We start from the raw sequence: 16,408 nt of genomic DNA, 5'->3' as shown, positions 1-16,408 counted from the left end.
AAAAAGACATTTAAATGCCAAGTCAAACAAATACATCTTGCCAAAGACTCAGAATCCTATGAATAAGGACTAAGGAGTTCAGCAAATTTGAAACATAATGCTTTAAATAAGTCTTGGTCTCCAAATATACCTGCCAGTATGTAGAGGAGATAATGAATCATCAGAGCAGTATTGAGAAGTGCATGCCAGAATGTGAAGAATACAAGGGCTCTGGACTATCACTGCACAGAGTAAATCCATCTGTTGTGGTTTTGGGGTTTTTCCTGGGTGCAGGGGCAACTGCAGTGGCTAAATTCAGTGGAGCAGGCACCAGCAGACTGCTGCTTACTTGCACTTTCTTCTTTTCTTCTGAAATCTGAAAAAAAATCTTTGAAATCCTCAGAATTAAGATTTGATGGAAGGATAGAATGGAGCCCATTTTTCAGAATGCTTGACAGCATTGTTCAGAGATGCTCAAGAGAAGCAGAAAGACAAACCTTGCTGTTTTGGTTTTACGAGTTTCATCTGGTTGAAGCTCCGAGGGTAGTTGAGCAGGTCAGCCCGAGTCCTACAGCTGACTTTAGAAAGTATTGCTTTAATGCCACAGCATGGAACAGCTGCATGCCCCAGAGATCTGGATTTCCAGTTGCCATTGAAGCCAAGAGTTTTCGAAATGTTTACAAGAAACAATAGATTAAAACCAAATACAAAAATGAATGCTACAAAGGGCAATTCAGGAGAGAGCAAATATTTTTTTAATGTATGCTGAAATTGACACTACAAACAAAAATAAGGACTACCTAACAAGACCATGGCACACATAATGGAGCTACTGCTGTGGCAGAAAGCTTGATGTTTTTCAGAGGCAGAATGCATTGAAATACCTCCTGTCCAAGAGCGGGCAAAAGGGACTGAAAGCAAATATCCCCCATATACACAATTTTTTTTCTTTTTTTCTTCCTTTTTTTTTTAAAGGATAATAGAAGTTCTGTAAATGCAAAATTTCTTTTGAAAAAAAGCAACCTAAAATGGAGACAACATATGTAGGTTGAATTTCCAAACCAAACAGTTCAGAGATCCTCCTCATAAGAAATATAGCGTCTCAAGGGCAGTGTATATTTTGATTGCTTCATCTCCTGAAAGTTGCAGTTAAGCTAAGGTATATGATAAACTGAGAGAGAAAAGTTTAACAATGTACCCACAGAAGTCAATAAAAGTTTTCCTCTGCACAAGAAACAGATCCAGTGCATATACAATTCATGAATTGAACAAATGAGTCCTAAAATCTTACGCTGGCTGCTTAGAAGATCAAGCACATAAAGGAATATAGTCACATAAGCTGTCTCTCTGTGTAAAAAGGCTGTGGGTTACAGGATTAATTTTTTATAGTATATCTCTATACCCTGGATAACCAAGTAAGCCTTAAGTTGTGGAATCTTAATAGCCATCTCATTGCTGAAGTCTAAAGGAAACCCAGAGGAAACTTAATAATATTAAAAGTTATTTTAAAGGGAGTTCACATTGGTTTGAAGGATATTTTGCTTCGCACACAATATCAACCATTGTAAATTCAGGGAACCTAAATTTAAATTCAGAAAAGCTTCACACACCTTTACAGTTCTCCATATATAAATCTAATAGTATTCTCAAAATGTCCACCAGTAAAGCATTAATATTTTGCAGATAAAATTAAAATTCTGAGAGTCATTGGAATGAAAAGTAAAGAAAAATAGTAAAAATATTCCCTCTAGAAATGAAGGGAAATGTGGAATTTTGTGGTGAGAAGCTAGCTTGTCCATGTTGGTATGAATAGAGAATAGCGTGTACAGTTTTTCATATCTGACTTGCAACAGAAGATTGGAACATATAGAAATTAATGTTACTGAATTATTTAATAGTAACTCAAACACATGAAAAGAAGAATTAAAGAAACACAAGACTAAAAAAGCATTTAAAATGAAATCAGAAGCTTCAAAAAATATATTTTTCCATTGCAGTCAAAAAAGTAATTATCAAAATTGTTCAGAATATGTTGCCAATTACTCTGCTCCATAACTGCTAACTTTCTCAGTTCTTCTCTTGCCTTTGCTGGGCTCTCTGTCACTGGAAACATCTTAAACCAATTTAAAGTGCTACACCTGAATAAACATGTTGTAAAAGTGTTTATGTATTGAAGTGGGTCAGTTCAAGGTATGGTATTTGGCTGGAACTTCTAATTTCTCTTTTTACTGCAAAAGGGCTGCCAGAAGGAGGAAGTCTGAGCTGAATTAATACATTTGTTACAGTGGAAGTAGAATGGAAACTACTTTAACCACAAATCAAACTGCCTCTTTCATTTACGCCAGTGATAGAGTTTTTTTAAGAAATATAGACTCTGGCGTGCAGCCACTGTGAGTTTGTGTTTGAAAAGGAAACCTATATGCTTATTTCTATAATGTTTACTCCTATGCTTGTTTTCAAGTTCTTTTTCAGGGTGATTGAGTTAACAGCATCATACATTTGTGAGGCAGATGCTCCTTTGTGGCCCACGTAACAAATTTTCCAGCGGGTTTAGAAGAATGCCGAGGCGCCCTGGTGCCGCCCGGCGCGCGGTGCCAGTGCCCGTACCCTCCTGTTTAAAGGACCTCTGTGTCCCCACCCTGCACAGCTGCACAGCTTCACATGACACTGTCTCATTTTCTGACAGTTGAAGGGCTCTGTATAATACACGTACGCACAAAAGTGTTTATGCTGCCAAAATAAATTCTGTTAAGAGTGAGGGTTTATTTGCTAAAATGTCACTGATGCAGTTTCAGTGACTTGTTTTGCTTTCCTTTCTTTCAGTGAGGTTTAGACCACATAATATAGGGAGGTTACCACACAGTCCTGACTGAACAAATATTTTAAAGAAATATGCACATCCCCTGGGAACAGAACCAGAGTCAATAATACACATATTTCAAACTCTCTTCTCTTGAACAACTGAATGGCTTCCTACCTTTACTGGTGAATGAACATCAGTTTGAGTAACACTGCACAATATTTCTTTTTAAAGCAGAATTATATTTGTTATCTACACATCTATTTGCTACTGGTTTGCTTGGGGGATATAAAGTTCCACATCCCATTGAAACGACGCAAAATTAGAAGACCTCATTACATTATCCTTTCTGTAGAAAATAGACTTTAATGGGGATTATTTATTTTTCAGTTCTATAGATATATGCATGAGACTGAATTAAAACACCTCTATAATGAATAAGATATATAACACACAGAGACCGCAATTTTATGAAATAAAAATTGTATCCATAAAGCTGTTGAAACTTTTGCAAATCGTTTAGCTTTTTTTTTGTCCTTTTAAGTTCTATTCAACAAAATGTGGATAGATTCCTAATCATATAAATTCAGGATTGCAGCAAATTCCTTGGTATGATTCAGTCAGCAGAAGTCCTGCTATGGCTTTGGGAAGGGCAGAAGTTCACCTTTTAACTTGCAATTTCCATTGCTTTTAGGTCGAAGTATCAATGTTAAATCTGCTGGCCTGGTTGGAAGACATGGGCCTCAGTCAAAGCAACCATTCATGGTTGCATTCTTCAAGGCGAGTGAGGTGCTTTTCCGTTCTGTCCGAGCAGCCAACAATAAAAGGAAAAATCAGAACCGCAACAAATCCAGTAGTCAGCAGGAGTCCTCTAGGATGCCAAGCGTTGGGGGTAAGATGGAGCTATGATTTGCAGTCTTTTTATAGGAGGTATGGGCACCTGCTCAAATGCAATACAGTCACAACAACTCACAAAGATACTGCTCACTGACTGAACTGTCAGAAACAGTGCTCCCACTCCTCTTTCGTTATGTTGGCCCTGGGTGTGATCTACCTTCTGTAAGTCAGATCAATTACATGTGTCATGGGCTCTGGGAGGTGAAATGACCAAGAAGTTTAAGAAAGCCTTTGTCTGAGCTTGAAGCTAAGCCTACACAGTATGCAACTGGATGATATCTCTGCTATGCATAACTAAAAAATAGAGGAAAAGGATTGTACCCCTACTACTTGTCTATCAAGCCTCAGCAAAACTGCCTCTCAGCTGAAGAAGGCAAGATGTAACACAAAAATCTCAATACTGGAAATGAGGAAGCTTAACCAATCTGCAAAATCATAAACTGTTTAGGAGTTCAGACCAGCTGATGAGTAATGAGAGAAATATAAAATATATCCCTCTATGGAGTGAATTTGGTCCCTTACTTGAAAGGTATGGACAATAATGCACATAAAAATATTCTTAATTGCTTTAGAGCCTGGAATAAATTTTGCTCCAGTTTTTCCTGAAACAATCCTCTCAGCTGAAGGCCCAAAGTCTAAATATTCTCACTTCTGAACAAACATTTCTACTTTTTGGGAAAAGGGTGTGAAAGTGCTTCTTTCTAGAAGCATGGCAGATTTAATAACAGCATATCAAAACCTTAATATAAGTGCTGTTCTTAAATCCCATGGAAGTCTAAAAGTAAGCAAATCAATATTTTGTGGAAGGAATTTAGTCTTGGGGTGGGGCTCACCTATTTGAGGAGAAGTGTTATAAGCAATATGCATCACTTATATCTGTCTCAGAACCTTGACAGAAGCAGGCTAAGACTACTCTAATGCAATGAAAAAGCCTTTCCCAGATCTTCTGCAGAAGGAAAAATTTACCATAACAACCAAAAATTACTTCTGAGTTGCTAAAGAAATCAAAGAAATTATTTACATAATTTTTCATGTTCTCTGGAAAGTCTGCTAATTTTGAGAATCACATTATTTTGGGTGAAGGGATAATCACCTGAGTACATGGTACACACAAGATACCTAAATATAAATATCACACTTTCAGATTGAATCCTATGTATCTAGTGCATGAAAAAGTGAGAATTGAACAGATTTCTTAAGCCTCGTTGATTATAGCAGGAAAGCTAAACACAAACCCCTTGCTGGTTTAACCTGGGAAAAACACAAGCTTATCACATTGCATTGACATCAGTATTACCTCAGGGAGAGCTGTCTGTAAATCTCAAAATACTTTTCAACTTTGTCTCTGAATCCAGTTGTGCTCCATACCTGTTGTAAAACAAGAAAAATCAGAACATCTCTAGTGAAATGTGCATTATGAAACAAATTTTGTCTTAATCTTTTTAAGGTCTACATAAGCATAGAGTACATCACTACATATGTTCATCCATGGCATATCAGAAGAGATTCCTCTCCTCTTTCAGAAGAGATTGCAGTTCAAGAAAACCATACTGTTAAAAGAAGATCAGGTTAAGAAGTAATTGCACGTGCAATTACATGAAAATCAGAGGCATTGGCCATTGCCTATAGAGGGAGGCAGTAAGATGTAGGCAGGCTGGAAAAGATGGCAAAGATGAAGGTAGATAAGCATCCACAGCTTCACATAGCAACATCCCCTGTGGCAAAACTGCTTGAAGGTGTAGCTCCTGCACTGTGGCAGACAACATTCCATGCTCTTGCCTTGCCGTTTGCCTCAACAATCCCCACATCACAAATAAACAGACTTGTTTGGGTGTCATTAATGATTGCCCACTGGACTTTTCCCACCATGGGTGATCCAGAATTCTTTTAATAACTACTGCAAGAATACTCATGAAATACTGTGGATGAGCATGCTGAAAGCTACAAAGGCAATGTACGGATTCTATCCAGATGTCACCAGAGTGTGAAAAAGACATAGAGGAGAGAACACATTCTTATTTCTCTGATCTCTGACTGTTCAGAATATAGTCCCTCTATATGGAGAGCCTGCTATCAGAGAAAAGCTATGCTCTTTTTCTTCTTTCTTCCAGCCCCAGGATCTGAGGGATAAACTGTATCCATATGGGTTTGTGGAGAAGGCTAATTGTCTAAGTTCTCTACATCTTCAGTAATGAGCAGAACTTCAAAAGTAAAATTCACATCTTCATATTCAAACACAAAATTTTTGGGAAATAAACAAAGAATTTTGCCCATCATCTTTCTCATGGAAGATAGTCAATAGACTATATTTAATCCTCATTCACTCCTTGATGCCAGACACTTGACACAGTAACTGGCCAAGATAATTGTGGGATGTAGGTCTTTTGTTTCTAAGCTTCTTCCATGATCTTGTGTCTACAGCAAGTAAGACAGACACTGACAGTGAAAAGTGCTCACTTATATAGCCAGAGGTAATGTAGCCAGACCCAGATAGGTATGTTGTCATTCATGTATGACAGACTTCTAATATTTCTCTCTCTATACATCGGCCTCAACTTTACTATAATCATGTCTTCACTTCCTCCTTGCTTCTTTCTTCTTCATTTTCTCCTCCTTTTTTTCCCCTTTCCTTTTTTCTTTCTCTTTTGTTTTCTCCTGTTTCCCCTTGCTCTTGACTTTTTTCATCTTTCTTTTGCCTCTTGCATTTTGTATTTTGCCTTCTACTTTTCCCCTTCTTACTTTTTAAGTTCTTGGATTTCAGCAATTAGCTTGACTGTGTTCTCAGCATGTCAAAAAGGAAAGCTCCACTGGACAGCCCAGCTTTTCCCTTCCAAAGGTCAAGATACTTTTTCAATTTTTCATGAAGTGTCATGAAATCATAGAATGAATTAGGGTGGAAGAGACCTAGTTAGTGGAAAATGAGATGAGTCCCTGCCCCTGGTAGGGGAGTTGGAAGTAGATGATCTTTAAGGTCACTTCCAACTAACATTCTGTGATTCTCTCATATACACAATCCCAGTAAAAGGGAATAAAATCTTGTGTATCAATTATTGTAACACCTGGGAAATTGTTGACAGACTTGGGGTCACCATCCCTCTCTTGCTAAGAGCTTCAAGAGGAGATGACATCAATGCAGTGTAAAGACAGACAGAATTAAGCTTAGCATTCAGGCTCTACCTGCCTGCTATGCATAGAGGATTAAACTCTTTGTTATCTACCCAGTTTTATTTTTGTTGAACTATGGCTAGAAGCAAAAAAATGAAAATCCCCAAACCAGACCAAAACCAGGCAGGTTGTTTACAAAGTACGTCACATACCTCTCCCCTAAAAAAAAAAAAAGCTGGCTAAATTTTAATATTTTAGCATTGTCTAAAAAGAGTTACTGTGTAACTAGGCACTAGCGAACAGCCACAATTACATACTGAATGGAAACTAAAAAACAAAGCTACAAAAGTTTTGTTCATATGGAGATGAAGCCAAGAAACAATACTTAACATTAAATTTTGTGCATGCTATTGATTGGTGTTACATTAACTGGTTCAAAATGTAGTATTTTGTAATACTACATATAAGCATGTTTTTATGTCTTTATTTCCCCCGGAAAAAAAAAAAAAAAGCTCATGAAATTTCTTATACATATATTTTATTGACCTCCTTTCATGGCTCTTTCTGTCATGTAGGGGTTTAGATTCCACTGAGGAACAAAGTTTTCTCAATCACAATAGCCTATGGTTTTGATTCTTGACAGAAGAAGCATATGGGCTTTGAAGCTACAGTGTGTGAAATTGAATCCTTAGCACCAGATCTTATTATAAATGTCAAATTTGATACTTACATAAAATGTTATTTTACACACAATACTTGTCCTACATGAAAGGTAGAATTCCGGGAAGGATTCAGCCTTTCGCGATTTTCACTTTCTTCGTAGGTGAATGGGTTAGATGGCTTACAGTCTGTACATGCTGGCCATTTTATCAGGTGTTCTGGTGTGGCCACTAGTCATTTGAACCCATATTCAAATGGCTCAGAGTATCACAGCAATGATGACATCTGTGTAATGACTTACATATGTATTATTCAGATTTTTGCCTTTAACTGTAGGATGTTCTGCTACATCCTGGCCCTAAAACTTCTGAATATGTTCTTAAATGAGAAAGTGTCACTGCAGAGAAAGCTGGCAAAATCTCCAGCTTTCATTTGTTTGCCTGCTTGTGTGCTATTAAAAAACATATTGTGACTTTTCTGACTTTCTCATGTGCATATTTTCCACATCTTTCAGTCACAGTTTTTTTTTTGCAAAGTGACTTGTATTCTATATGTATGATTTTTAAATTCCCTCTAATAGCGGGGACAGAAAAGCTCAATATTCACCTCCTATGAGCACTGATGTTAGTGAAAATGAATACATAGATCTGTGTGAAGAGTGATCAGTGAAAAAAGCTCATTTTTTTTAAAGTTCCTTTACTTTATCTACCTTCACTGTACTTCTAGAGTGTGTGCAAAACGCATTGGATTATTACATCCAACTCAACACAAGGTATGACTCAGAGATTTTGGTTGTATCAAAGGCAGATGGATTTTTAAAAAATTGTGATATCTTAGAGAATCCTGCCTTGCTTCCAGTTGCTACTCCAAAAAGACATAGATATCCCATGGGATGTGGGTGTATATTTTGACCCTGCATGCTCTGGGACAACTGAGAGTGTCTGAGATGGTAACACATAACCAGTCGTATGTGGAGATCCTTTAATAACTGTCATTGAAGGGCTAGGAAAATACCATAGGAAAGAACACAGTGTTTGTCTTTAAAAACTATGAGGATTTGAGAAATCATAGCTTAGAAAGCCCAGCTTAACATCCCTGATGCTTATTTAGTACTGCAAATGGACATATTTGTGACTTGTGGACAGCTTTTGACACAGTTTGGCAGTCATATTGGGCCCATGTGTATTCAAGAGAAAGTAGGTACACAGCCTGTTTAAAAAATAAAGAAAAAGCATACTCAAAGAGCATGTTACCAGTAAGAGAAAAAGTTGTCTGTGTATTTTGAATGATATCTTGTGGAGTCTCTTCTGGATCTGGTTCAGTCCAACCTTTTATTGGTAATTTGCATGATGGAGCACTCCTCCTAGATCTCATATCCTCTGTGAACTTCCAGAGAACACATTCTGTTCTATTGTCCAGGCTTCTAAAAAGGATGCTAATACCAGTACTGATCATTTAGGGACCTCCCTAGTAACCAGCTGCCAGGTGACTCTGTACCACTGATCCCAAGTGTTTGGGCCCAGCAGCCTAGACAAGTTTCCATCCATTATATTCTTACCTATCAAAGTACTCTAACCTATCAAAGTTATTGATTGGTTTGACCAATTTGACTCAAGGAATATTATGGGAGACCATATCCAAAACCCTCCTAAAAGCAAAGGGATCAACACCCAGAGCTCTTCAAAAGCCCACAAAGCTAGTCAGATCATCACAGAAAAGTCAGGTTGGTTAGGCACAGTTTGAACTAGTAAATTGATGCTTACTCTTCCCAAAACACCTTCTTCGTTCTTTGTGTGCCTGGACAGTTTCCATGACAATTTGTTCCAAAGACTTCCCAGAAACTGAGGTTAAGCTGATTTGCCTTCTTGAAGATGGGTGTGACGTTTTCCATTTTGAGTCATCGGAAATGTCTTTTGGTGTATGAATGCTCAAAAAGGGCAGGAAGTGACTTTGCTGTGTTGGTCAGCTCATTCCCCACCCTGAAATTCATCCCTTCGGCTCATATGGACTCATGTATCTTCAAGCTGCTTAACTGACTCCTAACTCTATCTCTTTTACTGTGGGTAGAGCTTCAGCCACTAGGGTTAGGGAATTGGGAGTCCTGAGGGTAAATCTTGCCAGTAAAAAACAAGACAAAGAAGTCACTGGCTACATTAACCTGTTCTGAGTCCTTGTCGCTAGGTCCTTTGCTCTACTGAACAACAAAGCTGTATTTTTCTTATGTTTTCCCAGGCAACATGCTTATATTATTTCTGTGTGGTTCATCCCAATTACACATTACTTTTGCTTCCTATTTAAATTTGAATTCAGTCAAGATTTTCCTAGACAACCGCAGCGGATTTGTGCCATATTTGCTTGACTTGCAACAGGTTGCAATGCTGTTGTCGATGTCATCCCTCAGAACCTTTACCATGGTTGCTGCAGCCCCATCATGCTGCGTTTCTCACTAACATCCTCATCTCCAATCTGTTCTTTATGTATTGATTTGTTTAACTACAACAGACTCCTAAGGCTGATGAGGCAGGAATATATTAAAAAAAATTTGGAAGCTGATTACTTGACAGTGTGGTTTTACTGCAAAACTCTTATTCTGGGTAAGACTCTTATTCTGGGTAATACTACTAGAAAACAAGCCTGAATAACTATCTTACTTTATTTTATACTGTTTTTTGGTTGTGGCCATCACATCTTTGGAAAGACACAGAGAAGCTGAAGAGAGCCCAGAGAAGCAATGGTAGCAGAGGTCAGGATGGCTGACAAAAAGCACTTGACAAATTTGCAGAGAAACTCCTCTAGGCCATATATTTAGAAGAGTTTTCTGCAGATGGTAAAGAACTTGGCAGATTAGTTCAGAAACTGTGGAAGTTCCTCTCATTTTATGTGAAAAAGGAATTTCTCTATGAATCTTAATTATCCTGAATTTTTTCAGAGCCCTTCCCATTTCAGTCTAAAGTCTGATAATGTTAAAAAAAATCTAAAAATTCTTTTTCTGAAACTGAAATATTAGTTTTATTTTCCCGTGTCTTCTTTGTTAGAGTTTTGTGGAGTTTTGTTCATTTGCTTTTTCTTTGTTGTTGTTGTGGAATTTTTTTGTGAACTTTCTTTTTATTCCCCCCCAGAATGGGTATTTTGGTTCAAAAAAGTCACCTTAAGCATTTTGAATTGGAAGCAGAGGAGACAGTCTGTACTCCCTGCTCTGTCACATCCCTCACTTATGGCACCACGTGAATAGCTGTATAAGCCAACTCTGGGGGCTAATGTGATGAAGGCATGACCCTGTTCCTTTCCTGTTACTTAGGAGCAGTAAGGAACAAGTATTAGAATTGCTCCAGGAGTAAGGTTGTCATGGAAAAGCATATATGGAAGGTTCTGGGTGCTCTTCTTTCCTGACACATCTCTGACAGAGAGCTTTCAGTCCTTTAAAAATCACCTGTTAGTCTACTTTTTTACATTAGTATTAGCAACTAAAGATCATCAAGTGGTGAATATTTCCAGAATACATGGTAAAAATTAAGCGTAATATGTGCCACTATGTGTTTAACTAAAAGACTTTTGGAAATTCCCTTCTTTCAGGACATTTTTTATTGCTGTTAATTCATCTTTTGAACTGGGCTACTTTCTTTACCTGGGAATTAAAACTGTGCCAACCTAATTTCCCTGATATTTTGGATCAGGCTCTCACTTGTCCTCTTTGATTACCTGTATGGATATTATCCGAGGTGTTTCCCTGCTAGCCAGCAAATAGACATCTTGTAAACCTGTTTCCCCCAATACTGTATGCATTATTTTGCCAGTGTACAGAAATTGTATCAGTCTGACTGTGCTGATTCTGTATTTCCAGGTTTTCATTGCCTTTACAACTAACCCTAGGAATATATATAACAGTATGGTTTTCCTTTCCTTTGTACAGCTTGGTAAGGATCTCAAAAATAGCTAAAGCATGTCAGTTCTAGCAATGCTTCCAAATAATTTTTTAATGTTATTTACTTCCTGTAGATTATAACACAAGCGAGCAAAAGCAAGCATGTAAGAAACATGAACTTTATGTGAGTTTCCGAGACTTAGGATGGCAGGTAAGATTATAAATGCTCTTTCCTAACAGTTCAAACTGGGACAAGCTATTTTAAAATCCCCCATTATTTACACTCTGTTTTCTTTATAAAAATTGGTATTAAAATGATGAGAGACAGATTCTTTAAATGCATTTTGTAACAAATCCTTATCAGTGTTGCTATCACTAAAACTTTACCTTTTTCAGCTCTTCTCTCAAAGATATTGCATAGATTAGCAACTTTATAATATGGATTCATTCACATAAAGATAAATTTAAACCACTGCTCAAGAGTTGAATCAATCTGCACTAAATGAAACCAAAATCCCCACATCAAGCAATGAAAGGTTTCAAATTTTCACTAGTTCAGATTAAAATCCTCCTTGTTCAGTGCTGTCTGCTGCAGGTCATAGAGATTTCACCCTGGGGTAGGGTCCTTAGGGAAGTAAATCTTGGATTTATTTCCCTAAGGAAAATAGGTTCAGTGATCTTTATGATACCATAGCTAATTTTATATAATTTCTGAGGAAAACTCATCCTGCCACACAGTAACAAAAAAATAATTTACTTACAGTAAAAGGTCAGGAAGTCAGAGGCAGGGCATTATGGGAGAAGAAAATAGAGATCAATCTAGGGTTTTTTTCCAGAAAGCAAGGAACTCTCTATAAAGAAAGAACAAGAAGGCCTTCAGCAACCTCTAACTATTGCATATATAGGTAAGAACCCAGGGATGGGGTTCTTCACATTTCTCTGAATTATTTTAAAACTTCACACTTCTCTGAATTATTTTAAAACCACTCTCCAGGAGCAGAACAAGTCTATAAGGACCAAAAGTATGCTATCTCTTTAGTGACAGCTCAACCTTTATGTATCTAGCTCAGATTCTCATATGGCCTCATTATCCTTTCTGATATTTTGTAGTATATTTATCCCCACAGCAGCCTGGAAAAGTAGGCAGAGGCTGTTTTCCCAAGTCTGCAAAGCATAATTACCCTGTCCAGGGCCACAGAGCAGGCTTGTGGTATTGAACTCAGGCCACGGAACAAGTGAGCCATTGTCTCTTGATTACAGGGGTTTTTTTTCAGATATCAACAGAGTTTTTTGGTTGTTTTCTTTTTTTTTGTTTGTTTGTTTGTTTGTTTTGGGGTTTTTTTGGGTTTTTTTTTTGTTTTTTTGGTTTTTTTGTTTGTTTGGTTTTTTTTGTTTTTTGGGGTTTTTTTAACAGTAAATTCTGGTATGCTCTAAGATGTGCTAGGCTCTCAGATCAGTGGCCTTAGTGGCCGCAGTAGTCAAAGAAAAAAAGAAAATCTATTTTTAACACAAAGGCTACAGTAAGAATTAAAAGTTTCAGCTGGAAAGCCAGAGGTACACTGTACAATATTTGATCAGTGAAACACAGGGTGAAATACGATACAAAAAAAAGAGATACAAATCCCAAGTAGCTACTTGATCTTCTCTGCCTTTCCTGCAGCACCTCCATTACCTGGCAGAGGAGGAATTCAGCAAACTAAACACACAGCTTTCATTAACATTTTAAAATATTTTCTCTCTTGTGGTCTTTTGCCCATGCTGTGTTGCTTGAATACTGAAAATGTATGATTCATTGACATGCCAACAGGTAATCCCTAGCAACGCTGTCTCACACAGCAATGCAGTTAACAGTACTGACTGTGCTGAAGGAAGAGAATGCATTTTAATTACTTTTGTTACACCAAGGAAGTGCTCAAGACTTTTAGTTTGGAAGGAAAAGTATTCAGCAAATATATTTTAATCTTCAATCTCCCTTATAGCCTCATTAGTTAGTACTCAGTACGGATTTTTAGGTTTCATTAATTTTTATCTCAATTTTGCATGAACAAAGCAAGCACTTTTTTTAAAAAAAAAACAACATTCATTTCACATGCCACCTTCTGAAGTTCATTTTGTCATTGAGCAAGTCTTAGTTTGATATAGTTATAAATTCCTTGAGTGAGAAAATATAATGAGTGGATTTATTTGTTGTTTTAGGATTGGATTATTGCACCAGAGGGCTACGCTGCGTTTTACTGTGATGGAGAGTGTTCTTTTCCCCTCAATGCCCACATGAATGCAACAAACCATGCCATTGTTCAGACTCTGGTATGCCTCTGACTGTGTTATAGTTGGCTATGCTGAAGTTGTTTGTGTCTTTGCTCAGTCTGACTTCTGTTTACCACTACTGAATTTTGATTATTTCTTGGTAAATCATAACTTATTTCAAAACCTGCTTTAGTGATTTTGTTGAAGAGAGGATGAACTGCTCAGAGTGGCCTGTGTGGTAGGTTTCACCTCCATTTCAAATGCAATAGCACATGAGAAGACTGTGTTATATTACTGGGGAATTGTGTAGACCGGAACCAAAGGGGCCCCCTGGTTTGACTTCCAAGAGTTTTTGCAGCTTATTGAAACTCAGTGTTAACATCTATATGTTATACCTTCCAGAAATGATGACACTTGGCCACTCTGTGGACCTCTGTTGTCAACTGTTGGCACAGATTCTTACACTGTAATTTAATGTGAAGCTTTGCAAACAGATGCATTTGCATGTACGAAATTGTGTTCAGTCATGCCTGGCTTACAAATGCAATTTAAAAATAAGTGTGTTTGGATCCGTTCCTCTGCCTGGTACATGTAAAAGGGGATTTGCAGCCAGCTTTCTGCCTCTGCTAATTCTTATGTTAGTCCTGTGCCTCAGCTGGAGCAGCCAAAAAGATGATCTTAGTTGAGGCAGCTGGCTAGGTCTCCTCTACCCCAGCAGCGTTCAGCTACAGAAATCATGACCTTTAGACTATGGCTGAATGTAATGCTCTGAGGCCAAAGTCTGGTAAGTCTGGTCAAAAACTGATTTTTCACCTGTGCCAGCTGAAGAACTGGCTCTGACTAGCACTGGTATACAGAATGATTAAGAAGGAGAGGAATGAAAGATAGCATACAAGGAGGGAGTCACAGCAAGTAATGAGAACATGAAAGGGCTGTCATCCCCAGTTACTTTCTGGAATGTTCAAGACACTCAACTGACATTAGCGAAACATGGATTTAAGGTTCCGTTTGATTTAAACTAGTAATGGTAAGGTATCCTGACTATCAGATTATGCTGATGACTCTGTCCAAAGATAATGATCTTTTTCTTTTACTTACACATCAAAATTTGGGCCTGAAAAACCTTTCACCCTTGAGAAATGAGTGGAGTTACTACCTGGGATACCGGCCCAAACATCCCCCTCAAATTTAAACCACACCAGAAAAAAATAAAAACCATAACCAAGCAAGAAAACAAACAAAAATATAATTTGATTTCTTTCTGATAGAAAACAAGTTCTGTTTGTGAAAATTGCCAAGTATTTCTACACGAGAGGACATTTTCAAAAACTCAGTGTATACTGAGAACTTTTCCCTTCCATTCAATTTTTCATTTACTCACCTTCTCCAAGTCCAGTCACCAATGCAACATTATTCCTCTATATTAGAATTCCAGTCAGCAAGATTTACAAAAAGGAGGGAAGATGTCAGAGGCTGAAAATAAGTAGAAGTGTGCTAAGGGGTTCAGGTGAAAGGGAACAGAAAATGCCAGTTGGCAAGGAACACAGCAATGTTCTTAGAAGACAATGAAGAACAGCATATCTGCAGTCCTGAGCAGAAAAGAAGTAGGTCAGCAAAGCAATAGCTTAGTATTACACAAGCATTGTCCAGAAAAGTTGCCAATATCACTGAGATCCCCAGGTTAGAGTTCCCTCCTGCGATTATGGACTGTTAAATAAGAGTTGGCTCAGTGCTACTTTCTCTTGTGTGTTTTTCCTTTCCAAAAATGGTTATTTTCCCATTGTTAGGAAATGTGTGTAGTTTCTCCTATTTTTTTAAATTGGATACTTAATTTTTGCTCTTTTTATGGCCATTTTGGAATTGCGTGTCTCCCTTTACATGTACTGTACATGCATTGAGCGCAGCCAAAAAATCATGAGGCCAATTAAGTTTTAGCTGTACATAAATTAGATGAGATAACAGTAGTTTAATGCTTTCTGGTTTAAATTATACAAAATTCAGATTTACACAAGGTGTGCATATGGGGATGGCTTTGGAAGCAATTATTCATACGCTCCACCCTGATCCAAATGCAGTCACCTCCTGGCCATAATGATTACACCATTCTGAAAAAGCCTGGTCTTTGGTTTGGGAAGTGATTGTTCCTTGGTACCCCTCCAAACTTAACTGATTCTTTTTTATTTTCTTCTGTAACAAGAATAGGAGAAATACGGGCCAGTACCTCACTCTCTTTCTCTCTTGTTTCTCTGCAATTGAACTCAGGCAGACAGTACAGATGTATATAAATAAAAGACAGGGTGCATTTAATAAGCTCTTTAAACTTTCTTCTAGTCTCCTGCATCACCCTCAGAACAGGCACAGGGGTAGCACTGACCTCCTGGTCGTGCAAGGCAGTGGATTATCAGGTTGCACTGAATTTGGGGTAAACACTTGAAAAGGTTGTGAACATCACTTCCAAGGGGGTATTGTCGGGCTGTGGATCTTCCATCAGGGTGGCAGGGGCTGGTGGGACCATGATTTATGGCTGCACAAACATCTTCCCAGGTCAGGCACAATCATTTTTTCTCCAGTGCTTTGCCATTCATTTGTTAAATAGTTTTTAAATGTGTGTCTAAACTGTTACAAAACAGCTACTTCAGGATTTATTATTGCTCATTTCTAAAGACCTTCTCATGGTAACTGTTATGTAAAAATCGTTTCCTGATAGACTGTTCTCTGTTGTCTGGCAAAGGCTCTGGGTTTATATCACTGCAAGACAGATGGCTCTAACAGATTTACAAAGACTTAACATACAAACAATATCTATTACTGCTGAAGTCTTCATCCATGCCTTAATAATATGTTGCCCTCTCTATTAT

General features: G+C 37.8%; 1 protein-coding gene and 1 long non-coding RNA gene across 5 annotated transcripts in view; one reads left to right on the top strand and one right to left on the bottom strand.

Annotated features, from left to right (window-relative positions):
• Positions 1 to 16,408, top strand: part of BMP5 (bone morphogenetic protein 5) — a 57,398-nt gene that overhangs the window by 37,899 nt on the left and 3,091 nt on the right. For all 4 annotated transcript variants that reach the window (XM_038133688.1, XM_038133687.1, XM_038133686.1 and 1 more), the window contains 3 exons: positions 3,474 to 3,671; positions 11,438 to 11,514; positions 13,500 to 13,610. In XM_038133688.1, the coding sequence (XP_037989616.1) occupies positions 3,474 to 3,671; positions 11,438 to 11,514; positions 13,500 to 13,610 (386 nt within the window). The remainder of the gene's footprint in view (positions 1 to 3,473; positions 3,672 to 11,437; positions 11,515 to 13,499; positions 13,611 to 16,408) is intronic.
• Positions 3,621 to 15,235, bottom strand: LOC119699760. Its single transcript, XR_005256529.1, has 3 exons — positions 14,932 to 15,235; positions 4,974 to 5,044; positions 3,621 to 3,719 (listed from the first exon to the last, which is right to left on the bottom strand). It is a non-coding gene; the product is annotated as an uncharacterized LOC119699760 (long non-coding RNA).

The sequence above is a fragment of the Motacilla alba genome, chromosome 3, assembly GCF_015832195.1.
Source record: "Motacilla alba alba isolate MOTALB_02 chromosome 3, Motacilla_alba_V1.0_pri, whole genome shotgun sequence".
In the NCBI taxonomy this organism is placed as follows: Eukaryota; Metazoa; Chordata; class Aves; order Passeriformes; family Motacillidae; genus Motacilla; species Motacilla alba.
The sequence above is the reverse complement of the archived record's forward strand: the minus strand, read 5'-3'. Positions and strand labels throughout refer to the sequence as shown.